This window comes from Macaca mulatta, chromosome 7 (genome assembly GCF_049350105.2).
Source record: "Macaca mulatta isolate MMU2019108-1 chromosome 7, T2T-MMU8v2.0, whole genome shotgun sequence".
Classification (NCBI taxonomy): Eukaryota; Metazoa; Chordata; class Mammalia; order Primates; family Cercopithecidae; genus Macaca; species Macaca mulatta.
Genome location: NC_133412.1, coordinates 39,993,597 through 40,011,982, shown reverse-complemented (window position 1 = coordinate 40,011,982; position 18,386 = coordinate 39,993,597). Strand labels below are relative to the sequence as shown.

Sequence of the window (18,386 nt, the reverse complement as noted above, 5' to 3'; positions counted from 1 at the left end):
GCCTCCCGAGTAGCTGGGACTACAGGCGCCCACCACCGCGCCCGGCTAATTTTTTGTATTTTTTAGTAGAGACGGGGTTTCACCGTGTTAACCAGGATGGTCTCGATCTCCTGACCTCGTGATCCGCCCGTCTCGGCCTCCCAAAGTGCTGGGATTACAGGCTTGAGCCACCGCGCCCGGCCTATTCTACATTTTAAATGACTTTTTGGATTATCCAACTAATAGTCCAAACCAGATGGAGAGAGAGTGTTTCTACAATTAAAACAGCTGCCATTTACTGAAGGCCAAACCCTGTTTCAGGTGCTTTACAAGCACTAGCAGATTAACTGAGTACTGACAAAAGCCGTGGGAAGCCAAGACCCCATTCTACACACAGACTCTAGGCTCAGTGATGCTAAGTTGCCCAGGGCCACAGCCCACACGCTGTCTCATCCGTGGGCACTGGGGACCATACTCTGGGCCACCACAGACCCTGACCCCTCAAAGTTACCCTTTAGTCAAACAACATCCCACGTGATCAGTATTTCAGACCCTGTGGAATAAGATAATAACCAGATTATGATAATGAAGACCAGGTGGTGGCCACTGAGTTTTATAGAAATGCACAGAAGCCGGTGGAATCAGGGAAGGGGAATTTAACACATTTAGGGGCGCAGGATCTGAATTCAAATACAGATGTCACCAAAACCTCATTTTCTACTTTTTGAAGGATGAGATGCAATTTTGTTATTTTATTGTATATACTTAAAGTATACAATGTGATGTTTTCATATAATATACATAGTGAAAGAATTTCTACAGTCAAGCAAATTAACATATCCATCATCTCACAGTTTTTATGTGTGGGGTAAAAGTACCTAAAATTTACTCTTTGTAAATTTCCAGTATACAATACTATCAACTATAGCCCTCACGCTGTATATAAGGAATATCAGGCCTCTAGACCTATTTATCCTATGTAACTGAGCCTCTGTACCCTTTGACCACTATCTCCCCATTTCCGCACCCTCAGTAACCACTTTCCTACTCTCTGTTTCTATGTATTTGAGTTCTTTGTTATGTTTTAAGATTCCACATATGAGTGAGACCACACAGTATTTTCATTTCTGTGTGTGGCTTATTTCACTCAGAGGACATAATAATGTCCTTTAGGTCCATCCATGTTGTCACAAATGGCAGCATCTCCATTGTTAAGGCTAAATATTACTCCATTGTGTGTACATAATCAAACCTCATTTTCTTATGTAAAATTTAAGCTGCCTCTACAAGCAATTACAAAAGAGAAGCTTCAAAGATGTTTCCTAGTCTGGCCGTAAGTTACAAGTACACAGGGAGGCAGCTATGATTTGGGGAAACGTAAACTGCCTCTTATCTGTCCCAGGGCTGCCATCAAGTCACTGCATGACCACAGGGAAGTCACCGTTTCTCTAAGTTGGTTTTTATCACTTGAAAAGCAGAGGTTTCCAACCTATGAGTGTTATCGCTCGTACGAATTGAAAACAAGGGATGTCGCCTCATTTGTGAGAGCTGAGGGAATCCATATGAACATACAAACAAAGCAGCGGAGTGTCCACTCAGCACAGGGTGGAAGAACAGAGGGGAGGGATGGTGGAGGTACAATAAGGACAGCATCACCCAAAGGATGCTGGAACACCCAGGATCCTGACTCCAACCTTGATGTTGAATCACCAAATGATTAACAACAACATGTCAAAGCTGGTATCACAGAAGGTTCTCAGACTGTGGCCCCAGGAGCAGCAGCATCAGCAGCACCTGGGAATGTGACAGAAATGCCAGTGCTCAGGCTTCACCCCACACCTGCTGGATAAGAGGCTCTGGGGGTGAGGCCCGGCATCTTTAAATAAGCCCTTTAGATAATTCTGATCAGATGAAGTTGGAGAACCACTGACACAGTGGGCTGAAAGCTCAAATTACAGATTCAGACACACTTGGATTTGAATCCAGACTCAAAGGTCAAAATGTCTGCAACTGCGAGTAGCAGTTAAGTTCTGGTTAAGTAAGGTGATAATACAGGCGGAGGGAAGCACTGAGTGAGCTGGGAAACGCTCAGAATGGCAAGAAAAAGTGGAAAGGGAAAACAGCTTGTTAGTCAGTTTGTGCTGCTGCAAAAGAATATCGCAGACTGGGTAATGACCGGTTTTTTAATTATATTTAATTATACTTAATTCTATAATTTATAATTCAATTATAAAGAACAGAAAATTTATTTCTGCACAGTTCTGGAGGCTGGAAAGTCCACGGTCAAGGCACTCTCAGGTTCAGCTGTCTGGTACGGGTGGCATCCTCTGGGGAGGGGAGAAAGGCTGTGTCCTCACAAGGCAAAGGAGCAGAAGAGCAAGCTGGCTGAATGCTTCGTGAAGCCTCTTTTTGAAGGGCCTTAATCCCATTCATGAGGGAAAGGTCCTCATGACCTAATCATGTCTTCAGGCCCCACCTCTTAGCGCTATCACTTTGGCAACACCCAGATTTTGGAAAGAACACATTCAAACCACAGCAGCATGGCAGAAACATAGGAAATGGGTTTGAAGTCCTATCTTGGTCACACAGCAGTTCCGTCATCCTGAACCAATCCAAATGTCCTTTAATATAAGGACACGCCACTGCCCAGGAACTCAGAGACAGCGCAGGGCTGGATACCTTCAGCGGTTCCTGGTTTGAAAGTTCTGGAGTTTCAAAGTAGTTAGGGAGATAGGCACCAACCTCAGAAGACAGCTAGGAGGAAACAATACAGACACTACTGAACGTTCGCTACCTCCGAAACTGAGAGGATAGGAGAGCTCCGGGCTGTCAGAAACACAAGACAGAAGTTCACAGGGAGGAAGTACGCAAGTGGCTTTTTACTGCATTTTACTTTTAATTTAGTGGGAGGATGGTGGTGAAGAATATAATGTAAGAGAGCTGATGAAAACAGAGGTTGAAATGCCAGATTTCTGGTTAGTTTGAAAACCGAGAATCAAGGGCCAAATTATTCTGACAAAAGCACACAGATGACCAACTCCAAAGGAGGAATATGTGTTTGAACAGAGGCCAAGTGAAAAACTGGTTTAAGACCTCCTACTGGGTCAAAAGCTTTGCTTGTTGACAGTAGAATTATCTTGAGTTTGTGGGGGCAAATTTCCAAGTCCACTGTGAATTCTTTCTCAACAAAGATTCATGTCCTGGGTCGCTCTGTTTTCTCAGTAAAACACTTCCGAGGAATTCCCAAACAGGAAGAGGGGGCTGTGGGAGTCAAGGATGAGAGAGGTTTCCTAAGCCTGTGACCTTCCTGCCCACTCTCAGCCCTTGGACCATTTCTTCCCGTAACACGCAGAGTCATGGAACCTTTCTGTCTGGCCTCCAGTGCCTATTACTTTTGCCTTTGCCACGTGTTAAATATCCAACTTTGGTGAATATAAGCTTTCATCATCACTTCAAGCCCAGATACTGCAACCATCTTTAAAAAAAAAAAAAAAAAAGTTCAGTGAGCTGGGTGTGCTGTTTCAAGCCTGTAATCCCAGTACTTTGGGAGGCTGAAGAGGGTGGATCGCTTGAACCCAGGAGTTCGAGACCAGCTTGGGCATCAAACTGGGACCCCATACAAAAGTTAGCCAGGCGTGGTGGTGCATTCTTGAAGTCCCAGCTACTTGAGAGGCTGAGGTGAGGGGACTGCTTGCACCAGAGAGGTGGAGGCTGAGATGGCGCCACTGCACTCCAGCCTGGATGACAGAGTGAGACTTTGTCTCCAAAAAAAAAAAAAAAAAAAAGTTGAGTGTGAAACATTTCAAATTATAGAAAAATATATGCTTTATAACTTATATACCTACCACCAAGGAGAAATACATGTTGGCATGTTGCCATATCTGCTTTATGATTGCTACTTCTCTTCTGTTACTAAAGTAGAGATTACAGAATTAGTGGAAGTCCCATATCCTTTCTTTATTAGGCAGCCATTTATTTTATTTATTTATTTTTTTGAGCGGAGTTTCCCTCTTGTTGCCCAGGCTGGGTGCAACAATGTAATCTTGGCTCACTGCAACCTCCACCTCCCAGGTTCAAGTGATTCTCGTGCCTCAGCCTCCCAAGTAGCTGGGATTACAAGTATGCACCACCACACCTGGCTAATTTTGTATTTGTAGTAGAGACGGGGTTTCTCCATGTTGGTCAGGCTGGTCTTGAACTCCCCACCTCAGGTGATCCACCCACCTCAGCCTCCCAAAGTGCTGGGATTGCAGGCGTGGGCCACTGTGCTTGGCCACCACTTTTTTGAAGTTAGTTTCCACAGATATTTTAATATCTTCCTATAACTCCTTGTGTCTATAAACAATAATACATCCAGTTTCTCTTTGTGTATATATTTTTAAATAAAAAGATTCATATTCTGAAATACCTTGTTTCCTCTATAAAGAACCTTGGTGTCTTCACACATTTAAATGTATGTCCATCTGAGAGATATGAAATGCTCTATACCTTTTGATTTTGCATTTTCTGAATCACTTATTAAGTTAAACATCTTTTCATGTCTTTATCAGCCAACTACAGTTCCTTCTCTTTAAAGTACCTACTGATATCCTGGATGATCTTTTTCTCAGATTATTTTTTTCTTTTTTAATATCTTCTGGATATTAATCTGATCCTGGAGTATGCATTGCAGATATGTAAATTTCTTTTTCCAGTTTGGAGCTTTACTCTTGATGATGTCTTTCCCTAATAAGATATTTTAATTTTAATAAAGGTAGATTTATCAATCTTTTGAATTACTGTATCACCTTATGACACTAATATAGTGTTTTAATTACTTTATGTTTATAAAAAATTGTGGTAGTTGTATGAGTCCTTCATATATCTTCAATTAGCCTTTACCATTCTTGAGCCTTGACTAGTTCATATTAATTTTAGCAGCTTTATTGAGATGTCCATTTTAAGGATAAGTTTTCTCATTATTACGTAAGTGACTGGAATTGAACTGAGTCTGTAAGTTTGGGTAGAAGTACTTTACCTGATATCAAGTCTTCCTACCCATTAACATAGCAATAGCATAGCATTTACTCAGACTGCCTTTTATGCTCTTCAAAAAGCTTTTATCATTTTATTGGTGAGATCTTGGAGATCACTGGACAGCTGTCTTCCTAGGTAAATTATACTCTTTGTAACTACTATAAAAGGTAATTCCCTTTTATCAATTATATTTCCTCTTTGTTGATTTGTATGGGAATACTATTTGCTGTTACACATTTTTTTTTCCCCCTAAAGACCTCACTTAAAAGTCTTGTTAATTCCAGCAAGGTTCTCTGTAGACTGACTGATTATCTATGTAGATAATCCTATCACCTGCAACTAATGACAGTTTTGTTTATCTAATCCTGATATGGTTTAGTTCTTTTTCTTTCCTTATTGCACTCACTAGGATATTTAGTATCATGTTGATAAGAAGCATTGATAGCAGGCATCCTTCTGGACATTAAAAGGAATTAATATTAAACTATTAATTATCATACTTGTTTAGACCAAGAAGGTTTTCATGAATTTCTAGCATGCCATGAAGTTTTTCTTTTTGTCATCAAGATTATTTCATTTTATCAAATTCTTTTTCTCCAGCAATTAAGACAATCATATAGTGTTTTTTCAAAAAAATCTAACATGGTCAACTATATAAACACGTTTTCTGCTGTTAAGATGTGTCTCTTGGTATTCCATTCTAAAATGTCAAGTTCTCTCTCAGTCCCTAAAATACACAAACTCCCTATTCCCTTTTTCTGCCTTTTTATCTTGGCATTCAGCATCATTAATATATTATATATTTTACTTACTTATTAGTTCTCATCTGCCTTTCTGCACTAGAATTTAAGTTCCATGAGGGCAGAAATGCTTGACTGTGTTTTTCACTGCTGTATCTCCAGTAGCCTAGTGTCTACCACGTAGAAGGCACTCAACAAATTATTTGTTAAATAAATGAATTTTGCCTCCTTTAAAGAAACACTATTTAGTTCTAACTTGCACTTATGCATGAACATATGTCATGCTGGACTTAGTTAATACTTGATTAACTTTTTTGAGCAAGACATCTATATTCAATTTAAAAGCTTTCTATTGTCTGTATTCATTTTGGTATTACAGTTCTGCTAGTTTCAAATTAAGGTGAAGACCTTTACTTTTTTATTTTCTGAAATAACCGGGGCCTAGTGTTTATTTTGTTGTTTTTTGATTGGTATATTTTAAACTGATAAGTCAATTTCTTTCAAGATTATAGATTTCAATTTTCTAATTATCAATTTTTTCTAAATTGTCCTAGTTTATCACATTCTCAACCACTTTTTAATATCTCTTTACCTTATTTTGCCTTTTTCTTCTTTTGTTTTTCTTGATCACATTTACCCAAAGTTTATCAAGTTTTTCAAAGAACCAGCTTTTGGTTTTATTGATTCTCTGTGGTTTTTATTTCATTATTTTCTTTTAAATATTTTCTTTCTTCTATTTTGATCTTGTTGTACTAATCATTCACTGAGGGAAGTATGTTAACTTACTTCACTAAAATTGCATATCTGAAATTATTGCAATACAGTCTATTTTTCCTTTATATACATTTAAGGCAGTGTTAGGCACATATACAGGTTCACAATTATTTAGTATCCTGATAAATTAGTCCTTCTATCTTTATAATCTTCTTTATCTCGACTTATGCTTTGTTTGCCTTAGAGTCTATTTTGTGTACTGTAAGTAGAAATTTCCTGGCATATCAGTTTCAATGCATTTAAACTTTCCTCTGTCATTCTCTCTGTTCTTTGTCTAAAAGTGTGTCTTTTAGAGATAATATAGACCTGGACTTAAAAAAAAAAATTCCATTCAATGAGAATCTCTGTTTATTAATTGCTGCATTTCATTTACTTACATTTGGTATGATACCTAATATATTTACAAGTGTTTACCATATCTCATTCCAGACCTTCTTTTCACTTTGTTTCCATAAGCCACCCTGCACATCTCCTATTGTAACGGTCAAGCTATCTGCATTTCTTCCCTCCTACCCCTACTGGCTTGAAAGCTATATGGATTATTTCTTCTTGTTTGGTTTGACCAGTAATTAAAATTTTATTAAAGAACTTGTGAAGTCTGGTTTCTTTCACTGTTTCCATATACAGTCTATATATATTCTCTCAGGCTATCTTCATTTTTTTCCCAACAATTTTATTATGAAAAATTCCAAACATAGCACAATGTTGAAACATTGTGTATTGAACATTCTATATCTGTCACCTAGAGTCACCTTCAATTTTATCAAGTATCCTTGATTTAAGATCTGAAGTTTACCAGTAACTCTCATCTTCTCCAATAAAATATAGTCTACAGAAGGCTTTTACTCTGACCACTTCTTAAAGTTTTCCACAGTGTTTTTAAGGGTCTGGAAATTAGTCATTATTATGTTTTGTTGTTGCTGTTTTAAGAGTTAATTCTTCTTTAGATTTCCCTTCTACTTTGTCAATTTCTTTAATCAACATTGCTACTTGCATGATACTCTTCTCACCTTTTTAGAAACAATCCATAGTAGTCTGCATAGTTTACACTGCAACTTTCAACTTCCTGAATAGACCATCCCGCATTTAAAATACAGTTAAAAAGTTGGACTTTGTTGAAATGATCAGAGCCAAGTTTTGGTTCTGCATAATAACCATTTCATATATTTATCTGCCACACAGATTGTAGATTCAAAAACAGCAAGGAATTAGTATATAATATCTCCCTTATATTTTCTCTATACCTGGCACAATAAAACACATCTGCAAGTCCTCAATGAGTTAAAGAAAAACACCAGGCTCACACATAGGTAACAAAATTTCACATGAACCCCACACATTTGTACAAAAATTCACATCACACGGCCTATTTTCTGCAAGCATTTTCTGAACACAGAAATGCATAAAGCAAATACCTGATTACTAGATTATGTGTCGTTTTTACTTCATGCACCAATAAAATGTCCCTTCTTAGGACCCTCTGAAGGTGACCTGAGGAAAACTGTCATGTGGATAAAGCATATCAGACTCAGTCTAGGAGATCCTGGCTTTCTTCTGCCTCCCCGCACTTGACTGTTCTGGGCCTTGTCTCTGTCTCTCTCTAGCACTTATTCTCCCCATGAATAGAGTAGATGGATATATTAAATCATCCTTAAATCCCTGGAAACTCTGAAAATCTTTCAGACTCTGATGATTTTCATTATTGTAAATGAGTACCTTCACTGAAGTACCAAATCCAGAAATCACTGGAGAGTCTGAAGAAAGTTCAAAGCGAATCTCATAAAAATGTCCATATTGCAACTCTGAGCAAAAATGCTAAGAAAATTTTCAAAAAATTAAAAGATATGCCCTCGTTCACATCCCTATGCACCCACCTCAGAAACTACGTAACTGAAATTTCTGGGGGCTGCATCTTCAGCACGGCTGTCACAAGTCCAACCTTCTCATTATTATTTTAAAACCCTAAATTGTTTAAGCAGATCACACATATGAAAGCTACATTGGGAAAGAGCTAAAGGCTGCAAAAGAGAGCCCAGTCAGTCACCAGGGACAGCCCAGGCAAAAACAGGACCTGGCTATCCAACTCACAAATCAGCAAATGTGGCCTCACTGTTTTGTTTTAATTAAGAAGGGACTTATATCCTCAAGAAGTTTTACCTGCATGGTATAAGCAATAATGTACACAATTAAATATCTACATTAAGTAAAAATGCCTCATTACCTAATTTGGCCTAATTAAAAAGTAAATCAAATTCGTAAGGAAAAATAATTGCCACCAGGCAAAATTACCTTATTTTAATTTGGAATCTGAATAAGGGTGCAGGTACCACTACAGGCATAAACTTGATATTATAATCTTAGAAAAAAAAGAAACGAACTCAACGCAATTGCTTAACTCTTGTGGTCTCAGATTATTAAGAGAAGAACACTGCTGCTGGAGTGTGAGTGTGTAGCATTCAATAGGACCACAAACTGCAGTATGTACTTTTAAGACCAGTACCAATGCTTTGATATTAGTTTGTAATCTCGACACAGGCAGTCAGCTGTACAGGAACATTCACGATGATTTGGTTGGTACGATCCATCACGCTAGGAAACAGACCAAAGCACCCTGTAATCCCAGTTTTAAGTACCTTTGCTGCATAGTGGGAGACCAGTAAAAGGGGCAACTTTGCCTTTCATTGAAAGTAGGAATGCCTTTCAAAATGAGAGCCTGGTGTTAGAAGTCAGAAGCTATTTGCAGAGAAACTCTTTACCTGTGAATAAGCCACTTCTCTCTGTCCTGCTTCTTCCGTACCTATCAAATAAAATACTATGTTCTCAATTCACAAGGGAGTCCTGAGAACTAGTTGCCCCAGGGCTATGGAGAAACTGAGCTAATAAAATGACCCGGGTGGCATCGTCATCAGTATAAGAACCCGGTGAATGGCTACATTCGGATCTCCTTCCTACCAGGGAGACATAAACATTCACAGCTACAAAAGTCTAAAAACAGGTAAACGTTTTATTTCCATTTTTTTGATTCATCAATCTTCCCTCCATTTTCTATTTGTCACCAGGCACTTTAAAAACAGAAACAGAATGTTGTTTCCTCCGAGGCCTCACTAGCTCTTGGTGTTTATTCCTCAATATCCGTGGCCATAATCCTCAGGCTGATGACATCAGTTGTATCTGAGGGGCCAGCTGTGAGGCTAGAAGGTGGGAATGTGGAAACTGCTCAAGGAACTTGTGCACACGGCCTTCGATAGGTGGCTGAACAGAAGGGGACGACGCTTCCTGAGGCTCCCGAGGAAGGAAGCCAGACGAGTGGGGTAAAAGCGGGCCCTGAGGAACACCCGGCCGTATGACTCATTTGGAGAATACAGAACTAAGTAGGTGGTAGGAACTGCTCAGAGCCATCCTCAGCCTCAGACTCACAATGTGTGGCACACTGCAGGACGCAGCATCACCTTGTAAAGGCTCCCTGGGATTCACTAACCCAAGGGCAGAGGTTTGCTTTCTGCGGGGTTAACAACTCAGTTTAGACCAAACAGCATATTGGCCAGGCATTCTCTGGCACCAGAAGAAAAGTTAACTTTTCTTCTTACTCAAAGGCATATACTGGTCCCAATTACTTTCCACCAAAGTGAAAGTGGGGACAAGGGTCAAAGAAGCCTCTCCGTTATCCTCTCCCTGCGATACACTTGAACCAATACAATGACGCACAATACCATGAATGGCCTACTGGACACATCTCATGCTGACTGGCACATCCTACAAGAAAGCTCATGTCCCTCCCCCTTACTCCCCCATTGGCGTTCACACCATGGCCCTACTGGAGTGGATTTTTTTTTTTTAACTTTCCTCTTCACTAAGATGAAGTAGAAGGGAAAAAAAAAGGGGTGGAGGGGGACACAGATCACTGAATTTCTATTCAGCAAGAAAAACTTCTCAATTTATCTTGCTTTCCCCAAAATCTGCAAATTTGGTCATCTACTTGATTGAAGAAAAGCTAGCATTCTCACAAATGATGAAATTAGGGTATGATCTTAGATACCTAGCTCAAAAAAAAAAAAAATGGTGAAAGGAAAAGAAGAGAGGAGAAAAGAGAAAAAAAGAAAATCAAAATGTCATTTACTCTAAAAATCCAGGTTTATGTTTGTGTTCCACATGAGGTCCAAACTGTATCTGGGCTTGAAATCCACCAAACTCACAGGCTTTCTCGAAGGAGACAGGGTGAGAGCCATTCAGGATGTCATCCCGAGCCTGAAACACAAGGAGGAGGAAAAACATCAGAGGTTTGGGGGAGTGACGTGTTCTCTCCACTGACACATTCCCATGGCCCAGCACACTCTCTCTGTGGAGCAGGGGACAGTGCCAGCCGACCCACAGTGACATGTGCAGGACACAGTGGATGATCACCACATGGGAGAAAACTAAGGCGAAAGAAAAACAAACCTTTGTCCAAAATGGCCTGTAGATGGAAAACATTAGAGATGTCCGGTATAGCAAAAGCAAAGTCTGACGACAATTGAGAAAGGCAGAAGTGATTATAAAAAGAGGCCAAGGAAATTCATATGAAATGATCAGCTTCAAAGAGGCCAAAAGACAAATTCAGTGTACTTTTTATAATCCTAAATCATAAAGCTAGCTAATCAAATATCTAGAGGCAAAATCAACCCAACCCCCATCCCCAGATAAAGACCAATGTAATAGAAGAAGAGAAAGAAAGGCGATAGGCGCACACACACACAGACAAGAACTCAATACTCAAGACAGCAGGGGAAAGGACAAGCGAATGCATCCTAAAATGGGGAGCTTGCTGTGTCTGAACTCCTCCTCCTCCCAGTTCTCCATCCATCACTGCTGTTGTTTTCCGCTGCCCTCCTTTCTGCCTTTCTCTAAATGACCCCCAAATCACCCAAAGATGGACACTCTCAGCTATCACTCTGAGCCTTAAGCCAATAAGCATCTTTACACTGCCCTGCTATCTCTCTCCCTTTGGCCTCCCCACTTCTTTCCTCTCAGCCCTCTTTCCATGCCATCCTTCCATCCACTAAGTCAGGGGTCAGGAAACTTCTCCAAAAGGCCAAACAGTAAACATTTCACACCTCCTGGGCCACACCGTCTCTGTCACAACTACTGAGTTCTGTCACGGGAATGCGAGAAGAGCCACAGAAGGTATGTATAACAACTACATAACCCTCAAGGGGATTTATCAATATGTGATACTTGAATACATAAGCTGTGTTACAATAAAACTTTATTCACAAGTATAGGCAAAAGGCATGACTGTAATTTGCCAACCCCCACATTATTTCTATGGGCAGATAGATGGATAAATATGGAGAGGAAAGGGAGGGAGGGAAAGAAAGGAAGAAAGGAAGCTGGCAGGAGAGGACAAAGATGGATGATGTTTTCCCTGAGCCACAAGCAACCTTGGGGACAATCCAGTGCAATCCACATCTTCACACTGGGAAACTCAGACATGTTAAATGGCTTGTCAGTTTAACAATTACTTAAGGGTAACCACATGAAAGATTATTGAGAGGATATCTTCCAGTTAATGAGAAGTCCTGATTTTCTGACCAATATTCTCTTGCAATCTAAGATGTCAGCTAAGAAACCTCTGGGAAGCCACAGGGAGGCCCTACTCCGGATGGTCAGCTGCGCTCATCCAGAATATCAACCTGCACCACAACCAAACACATGCTTGGACCCAGGAGCAATGCCTGCTGGAAACGATGCCATAAACGTGGCAGAAGCCAGCGCCGCCCTCCTGCTCGCCACAAGATACAGCCAGGAGCTTCCTGCAATCTCATCAACCTCAGTGTCTGAGCAGTAAATACTGTACCTGAACATAAAGCAAGTTCAGCTGCACAGGGTCTCTCGAATCTACATTCTGATCAGAGTAAAAGAACTTCCGTCTAAGCAGCAACGTTTCGTTTTCATCTACTCCTTGTTCTCTGAATGTTCGGCTGTGATCCAGCCAATTTACTGCAACACAACAAGACATATAAGAGAACTGTGTTTATTTTTCCTCTTAATTAAAGGGAATTTACCAAAAGAGCAGTGTGATGCAGATTTCTATAACTCTGATACTTAGTTATAGTTACTTCTTACATTAGTACTGTGGTTTTTAAGCTTTGAAAAATAATTTCACATCTACCAAATGACCAGCCAAAATGGAAATGAGGGAGAAAATTCCCAGTCATTCCTAAAGTTATAGCTAAAGCACTATAATGAATGTGTAATATGCTGCCTCTCCGGTGGCAGGGTGGAGGGCAGATACTCCAGTCTCAGCTAATAAAGTGATTTAGAGGCTCTGAGCATAATAAGTTACCTCTGACCTCAAGTAGAAAAGAGGAAGAAAATGAAAGTATGGAGGGAGTGGGGGAGACAACAGTAAAGGGGGGCTGGCAGAACCATGCCATGGGTCAGCTTAAATCTCAGTCATTCTGAGAACCCTGTTCTCTCATCTATGTGTACAGTATTTGATCACTCCCCTGTACACTTTCACAGCTCTCACTCCAACACTCCTCTGCGGGCTTAAAACACATTGTGAGTTAAGTCCTTATCACCAGTGTCTCTAGATTATAAGCAACCTGAGTACAGAAAACGTGTCTCCCACATCTCCCACAGTACCTGCGAGAGTATCTTGCACATAATAATAAATCCTTGGGATTTTTCTACTAAAGTCTCTTGGAAAGAAGTATGTAACTGTAAATCAAATTAGGCAGAAAGAAAAAAAAGCACACAAAGGGTCAGAGGAAATGAGAGCCTCACAGAAGATCAATAAACACAATGGCAATAACGATGTCGTCCCGATACAGCCACAAGAACAAATACAATGAAAGGAGGAAAGAGGCCAGGAAGTCTAGGTGGACTGGGTAATAAATTAAGACCCTTTCAGTGGAGGGTCAGGCAGCAAGGTGCAAACAGCATGGGCTTTAGGGACACAAGGGGTTACGTGCTGGCTTTTCCACAAATTTACTGTGTAGCTATGGAAAATGACTTTCCAATCATAGAATTCTATTACTTTTTTTTTTTGAGACAGAGTCACGCTCTGTCGCCCAGGCTGGAGTGCAGTGGCACAATCTCAGTTCACTGCAACCTCCGCCTCCCGGGTTCAAGCAATTCTCCTGCCTCAGCCTCCTGCATAGCTGGGATTACAGCCGTGTGCCACCACACCCAGCTAATTTTTGTATTTTTAAGCAGAGACAGGGTTTCACCATGTTGGTCAGGCTGGTCTCGAACTCCTGACCTCAAGTGATCCAACTGCCTCAGCCTCCCAAACTGCTAGAATTACAGGCATGAGTCACCGCGCCCAATCCACTATTACTATTTTTAACTCCTAAGGAAATAATGGGTCTAAGGCAACGGTCATTGATGGATGTTAAACATCCCCCCAAAAAAGAAAACCAGAAACAACTTCCTGATGGAAGTGCCCATCACCACTGAAGAAAGCATCTTTATTAAAATAAACACAAACACTTAAATCTAGTCAAGTCTCCAGATCTAAGGAATTAAAAGGGACAGAGGAACATGTTAAATGACACCATAGGTATGCAATGAAGAAAATCCAGACTGTACAAAATGCTGTACAAGTAAGAATTTGGTTTTTTCACATACACAAAAACTGCAAAAAGACATGAACTATCACACTGAGTGGTGACCACAGTTAATAATAATGCATTATATATTTCAAAAATGCTAATAATAGATTTTTAACAATCTTACCACAAAAAAAGATAAATTAGTGAGGTGATGGATATGTTAATTAGCTTGATTGAATCCTTCTTCATTGTCTACATAGATATATCACACTGCACCCCATAAATATACATCATTAGTATTAGTCCATTAAAAAAGAGAGATGGAAAGACTCTTAGTAAAACAAATTAATTCACTAATTAATTAACTTGTTCAACCTTATTTGGATTCCAGTTCAAACTACTAAAAAAATTTTTAGACAATAATGAAGCAAATGTGAACATGATTTGTATATCTGATATTAAGATATTTCTTTAGATGTGAAATGGTATTACAGTTACTTTTTTAAAAATTTTTATTTATTTATTTTTTGAGACAGAGTCTCACTCTGTCATCCAGGCTGGAGTACAATGGTGCGACCTCAGCTCACTGCAACCTCCACCTCCCAGGTTCAAGTGATTCTCCTGCCCAAGCCTCCTGAGTAGCTGGGAATACCGGCGTGCAGCTAATTTTTTGTGTGTTTTTAGCAGATGAGGTTTCACCATATCGGCCAGGCTGGTCTCAAACCCAACCTCAGGTAATCCACCTGCCTCGGCCTCCCAAAGTACTGGGATTATAGGCGTGAGCCACTGTGCCCAGCCTACTTTTTTTAAATCGAGTTTTAAGAAACAAAGACAAAAATCCTGTCCTGGGTCATATAGATGGTGGGAGGGAAGTAAGGCTTGGCAAAGCCTGTGTGTCTGTATCACGCTTCCTCTGCAAACACTTACGGTCATCATCTGTGTGCAGCTTGGCCTTCAACTTCTCCATTTTCCTCTCATCTCGTAACAGTGTCCTGTCTTTTTTGAGTGTGCCCGTTCCTTCCTCTTTCTTTTCATCAATAGTTTCTTGGATTAAGGAGTATTCTTCATAATTTGTTATTCCTAAAAATTGGAAATTAGGTTACAATTATAAATAATTAAATTACTGTCAACCTCTTCCAGCCTAAGGTCTGTGCTATTCCAAGGAGCTCCTGGTGGCAAAGAACCAGAAACAGCCCTACTAACGTGAGGGTCAGGGAGGTGGCCACATCAAATTACATGAGGGAGCTTCAGCTAGTTAAGTCATATTCACACTGTGGGGGGAAAACAGGTAACAAACTTGAACACTTTTTTTTCAAAAACAAATTTTTAAAAATCAGACTCTGGTTTCCTCTTTCTTCCGAAACGTCTTTGGAGACCTTCCTACATTTTCACAGGGTTGTGGTCACTATGATAATACAGAATCTCCAGTGCTAAGTAATTGCTTTCATAAAGGTTTCCTAAAAATGCAGTAGTGAAATCGTACCCAAAGAAGTCACACTTACAGTAAAACTTACGTCACATTCAATTCTCTCATCTAGCCGGACGCGGTGGCTCATGCCTGTAATCCCAGCACTTTGGGAGGCCGAGGCAGGCGGATCACGAGGTCAGGAGATCGAGACCATCGTGGCTAACACAGTGAAACCCAGTCTCTACTAAAAATACAAAAAATTAGCCGGGTGCTATGGCAGGCGCCTGTAGTCCCAGCTACTCGGGAGGCTGAGGCAGGAGAATGGCGTGAACCCAGGAGGCAGAGCTTGCAGTGAGCTGAGATCTGGCCACTGCACTCCAGCCTGGGCGACAGAGCCAGACTCCATCTCAAAAAAAAAAAAAAAAAAAAAAATTCTCTCATCTATAATAATTTTGGGGAAACACTGCCACAGAGGACGTCATGCAGAAGAAGGCAAGACAGTGTCAAACAAGAAGTGTCTGAAGGAAGTGGGCTCCCTTTGCATGAAGAGAAAACTAAGATAGGCAAGTCTATTTTCTTCAAATATTTGAAGGGCTTCATTAGAAAAGAGGCAGACTTGTTCTCTGGGGAGACTAATGGAAGCCACAAGAAGAAAAACTGTCTAATAATCATACGGACTGTCCTCGTACTCAAGGAGATAGTGAACATCTACAGTGCTCGTATAGAATAGAAGGCAGCAATGGGCAGAAGGCTGAATTACACATGACTTTCCATTTGAAAATCTCCTTGTTTTGGAGAGGGAAACGAAAGCCCTCCACTATGACTTAGTGAGAAGTCCAAATGTTTCATGTATTGGCAAGTTGGGAGAATGGACACACCCTCTGGGGATTGGGCAGAACTCGGCATGTTAAGACATATTCAAAGTTGCCTAGAGATCAAATGCAGGTGGAAAAAAGAAGAGGCCTGTAATTAAAAACTAAACAAAAGATATAATGAAGGTTTATGAATGCTCACCTATTCTGCTACAAATAGTGACCAGGAGCTCCCCCACAGTCTTGGAATCATCCACCATCACTGTCTTCACAGATCCATCCAGCATCCGGATTTTCTGAGGTCTCTGTTTCTTTTTATATTCCAAAATATCCTAGAGCACAAACCACACACAAATTTCACACTGTGTGGGAAAATAAATAACAAACTTGGGACACTTTTCTTTAAAAAAAGAATTTTCAAAAAATCAGAGTAGACTCTGATTTCCTCTTTCTTCTAAAACATCTTTGAAAACCTTTCAAAGTTTTCAGGGGATTGTTGCCACTATGATAAAACAGAATCTCCAGTGCTAAATAACTGCTTTCATAAAGATTTCTTAAAAATCTGATAGCAAAATTGTGCCCAAAGAAGTCATACTTATGCCTCACAATTACTGAAAACTATCCTCAGTGAAATGAAAGTAGAGTATGACCTCCTGAAAGGCTGGGAATGATCTGTTCTAAGGAGAATTCGCAGAGGGAGGTGACTACTTGCCTTTTCAAAAGACAGCAGTGTGTGTCTCCAATTATCTTTTAACACTGTCATAATCAACTTTTACGATCTCTATGTTTTTACTATCTGCATATAAAAATGTTTTTAATTTTTACTATAAACACATTTTTACCTTATATATTATAAACAATGAAAGACATAAATAGCATCCTCATCGTTCTTCACAGCAGTGGCATATCACAATAATAGTGGTTTTCAAAATAGTGTGCTGAAATACATTAATGACAAGACCAAACAGGGGTAACATGTTCGGGGGATATTTTTAAGTAACTTGTTGACTACACTTCCTAAAACTAGAACTATGAACTTCCTAAAACTAAACTATTAATTTCTTATCCAAATTAATTGGCATCACCTATTTCACTCTGACTTTACGGACTACCCATCAATCTGATGGGTCTTCATCCTACATACTAAAACCCGGTATCTTGGAGGTTAAGCTGAACAAAACGTTTAATATGTTTTTACTCATGACTTCTCCCTACTTCCATAACACAACCACTTTTGTTGTTGCTGTTACTACTACTGATCATTATTAAACTCACATCTCAAATTGAAGTTTCTTTTTCAGAAACAAAACACTAATATTCAGTCTCTAATTACCGTTAGGGTTACATTTCGTTTTCCCTCTCATCTGTTCTTACTTACCATTACCAGGCACAGGAATATCTCTTCCATACTTATAGCAAGATGCCGTAATCTTATCTCACAATTACCAAATCCAACAACGCCAAGTCGAAACTACTTAAAGTACTAACCTCGAACTGCTTGAATCCTTCTATGGAATCTCAAGAATTTGGATATCTGGTATTTTCTATCACCACCTGAACAGCCCTTAGAGAGTACAATGCATCAAACTATTAATAAGATGCCCTTGAATCAAAATAGCGTAACCGTGTTGGCATCTATGGAAGGCCCAGGGACAAAGGGATGAAGAAACAGCACTGGGATCGGCAGCATACCCCATTCCGCAACATGTAGTAATCCAGTGTTCTGCCCGCTTCCAGCCAGATCCCTTTCCTGGGGTCTTCATCCGAAAGAAACAGTCCATAGTCAGAAGCTGAAATATAGATGGGAAGAAAAACAGTAGGCAAAGTGGTGATGAAGCCATCACTGACTTCCAGGCGCTGAGCCTGCTGACTCAGCAAGGATGTGGGTGTTCTCCTTCACCAGACAGAAATGTTTCGTTTTGACAACACCAGCAGCCGCCGGGACTGCAGCAGATCTGGAGGAGTAAGAGTTGAGTTGCAGAAGCAACGCCCACAACTAAGGTCTGTGTTTCCTAAAACCAGTGGGCTGTAGTTGTGTCTAAAATGTAGAAAAATTTAGAAGCAGTCCAAATTTCCTTCTAACTGAATTTGAGCTTGTTCTCTATCCCTTGCTATAAAAACC

The 18,386-nt window shown here is 40.1% G+C and overlaps 1 protein-coding gene across 14 annotated transcripts in view; it reads right to left on the bottom strand.

The window, feature by feature from the left end:
* Positions 1 to 18,386, bottom strand: part of TLN2 (talin 2) — a 455,280-nt gene that overhangs the window by 171,935 nt on the left and 264,959 nt on the right. For all 14 annotated transcript variants that reach the window (XM_077939528.1, XM_015142407.3, XM_077939524.1 and 11 more), the window contains 5 exons: positions 17,957 to 18,054; positions 16,467 to 16,596; positions 14,972 to 15,124; positions 12,343 to 12,485; positions 10,627 to 10,754 (listed from right to left, as the gene is read on the bottom strand). In XM_077939528.1, coding sequence (XP_077795654.1) covers positions 10,627 to 10,754; positions 12,343 to 12,485; positions 14,972 to 15,124; positions 16,467 to 16,596; positions 17,957 to 18,054 — 652 coding nt within the window. The remainder of the gene's footprint in view (positions 1 to 10,626; positions 10,755 to 12,342; positions 12,486 to 14,971; positions 15,125 to 16,466; positions 16,597 to 17,956; positions 18,055 to 18,386) is intronic.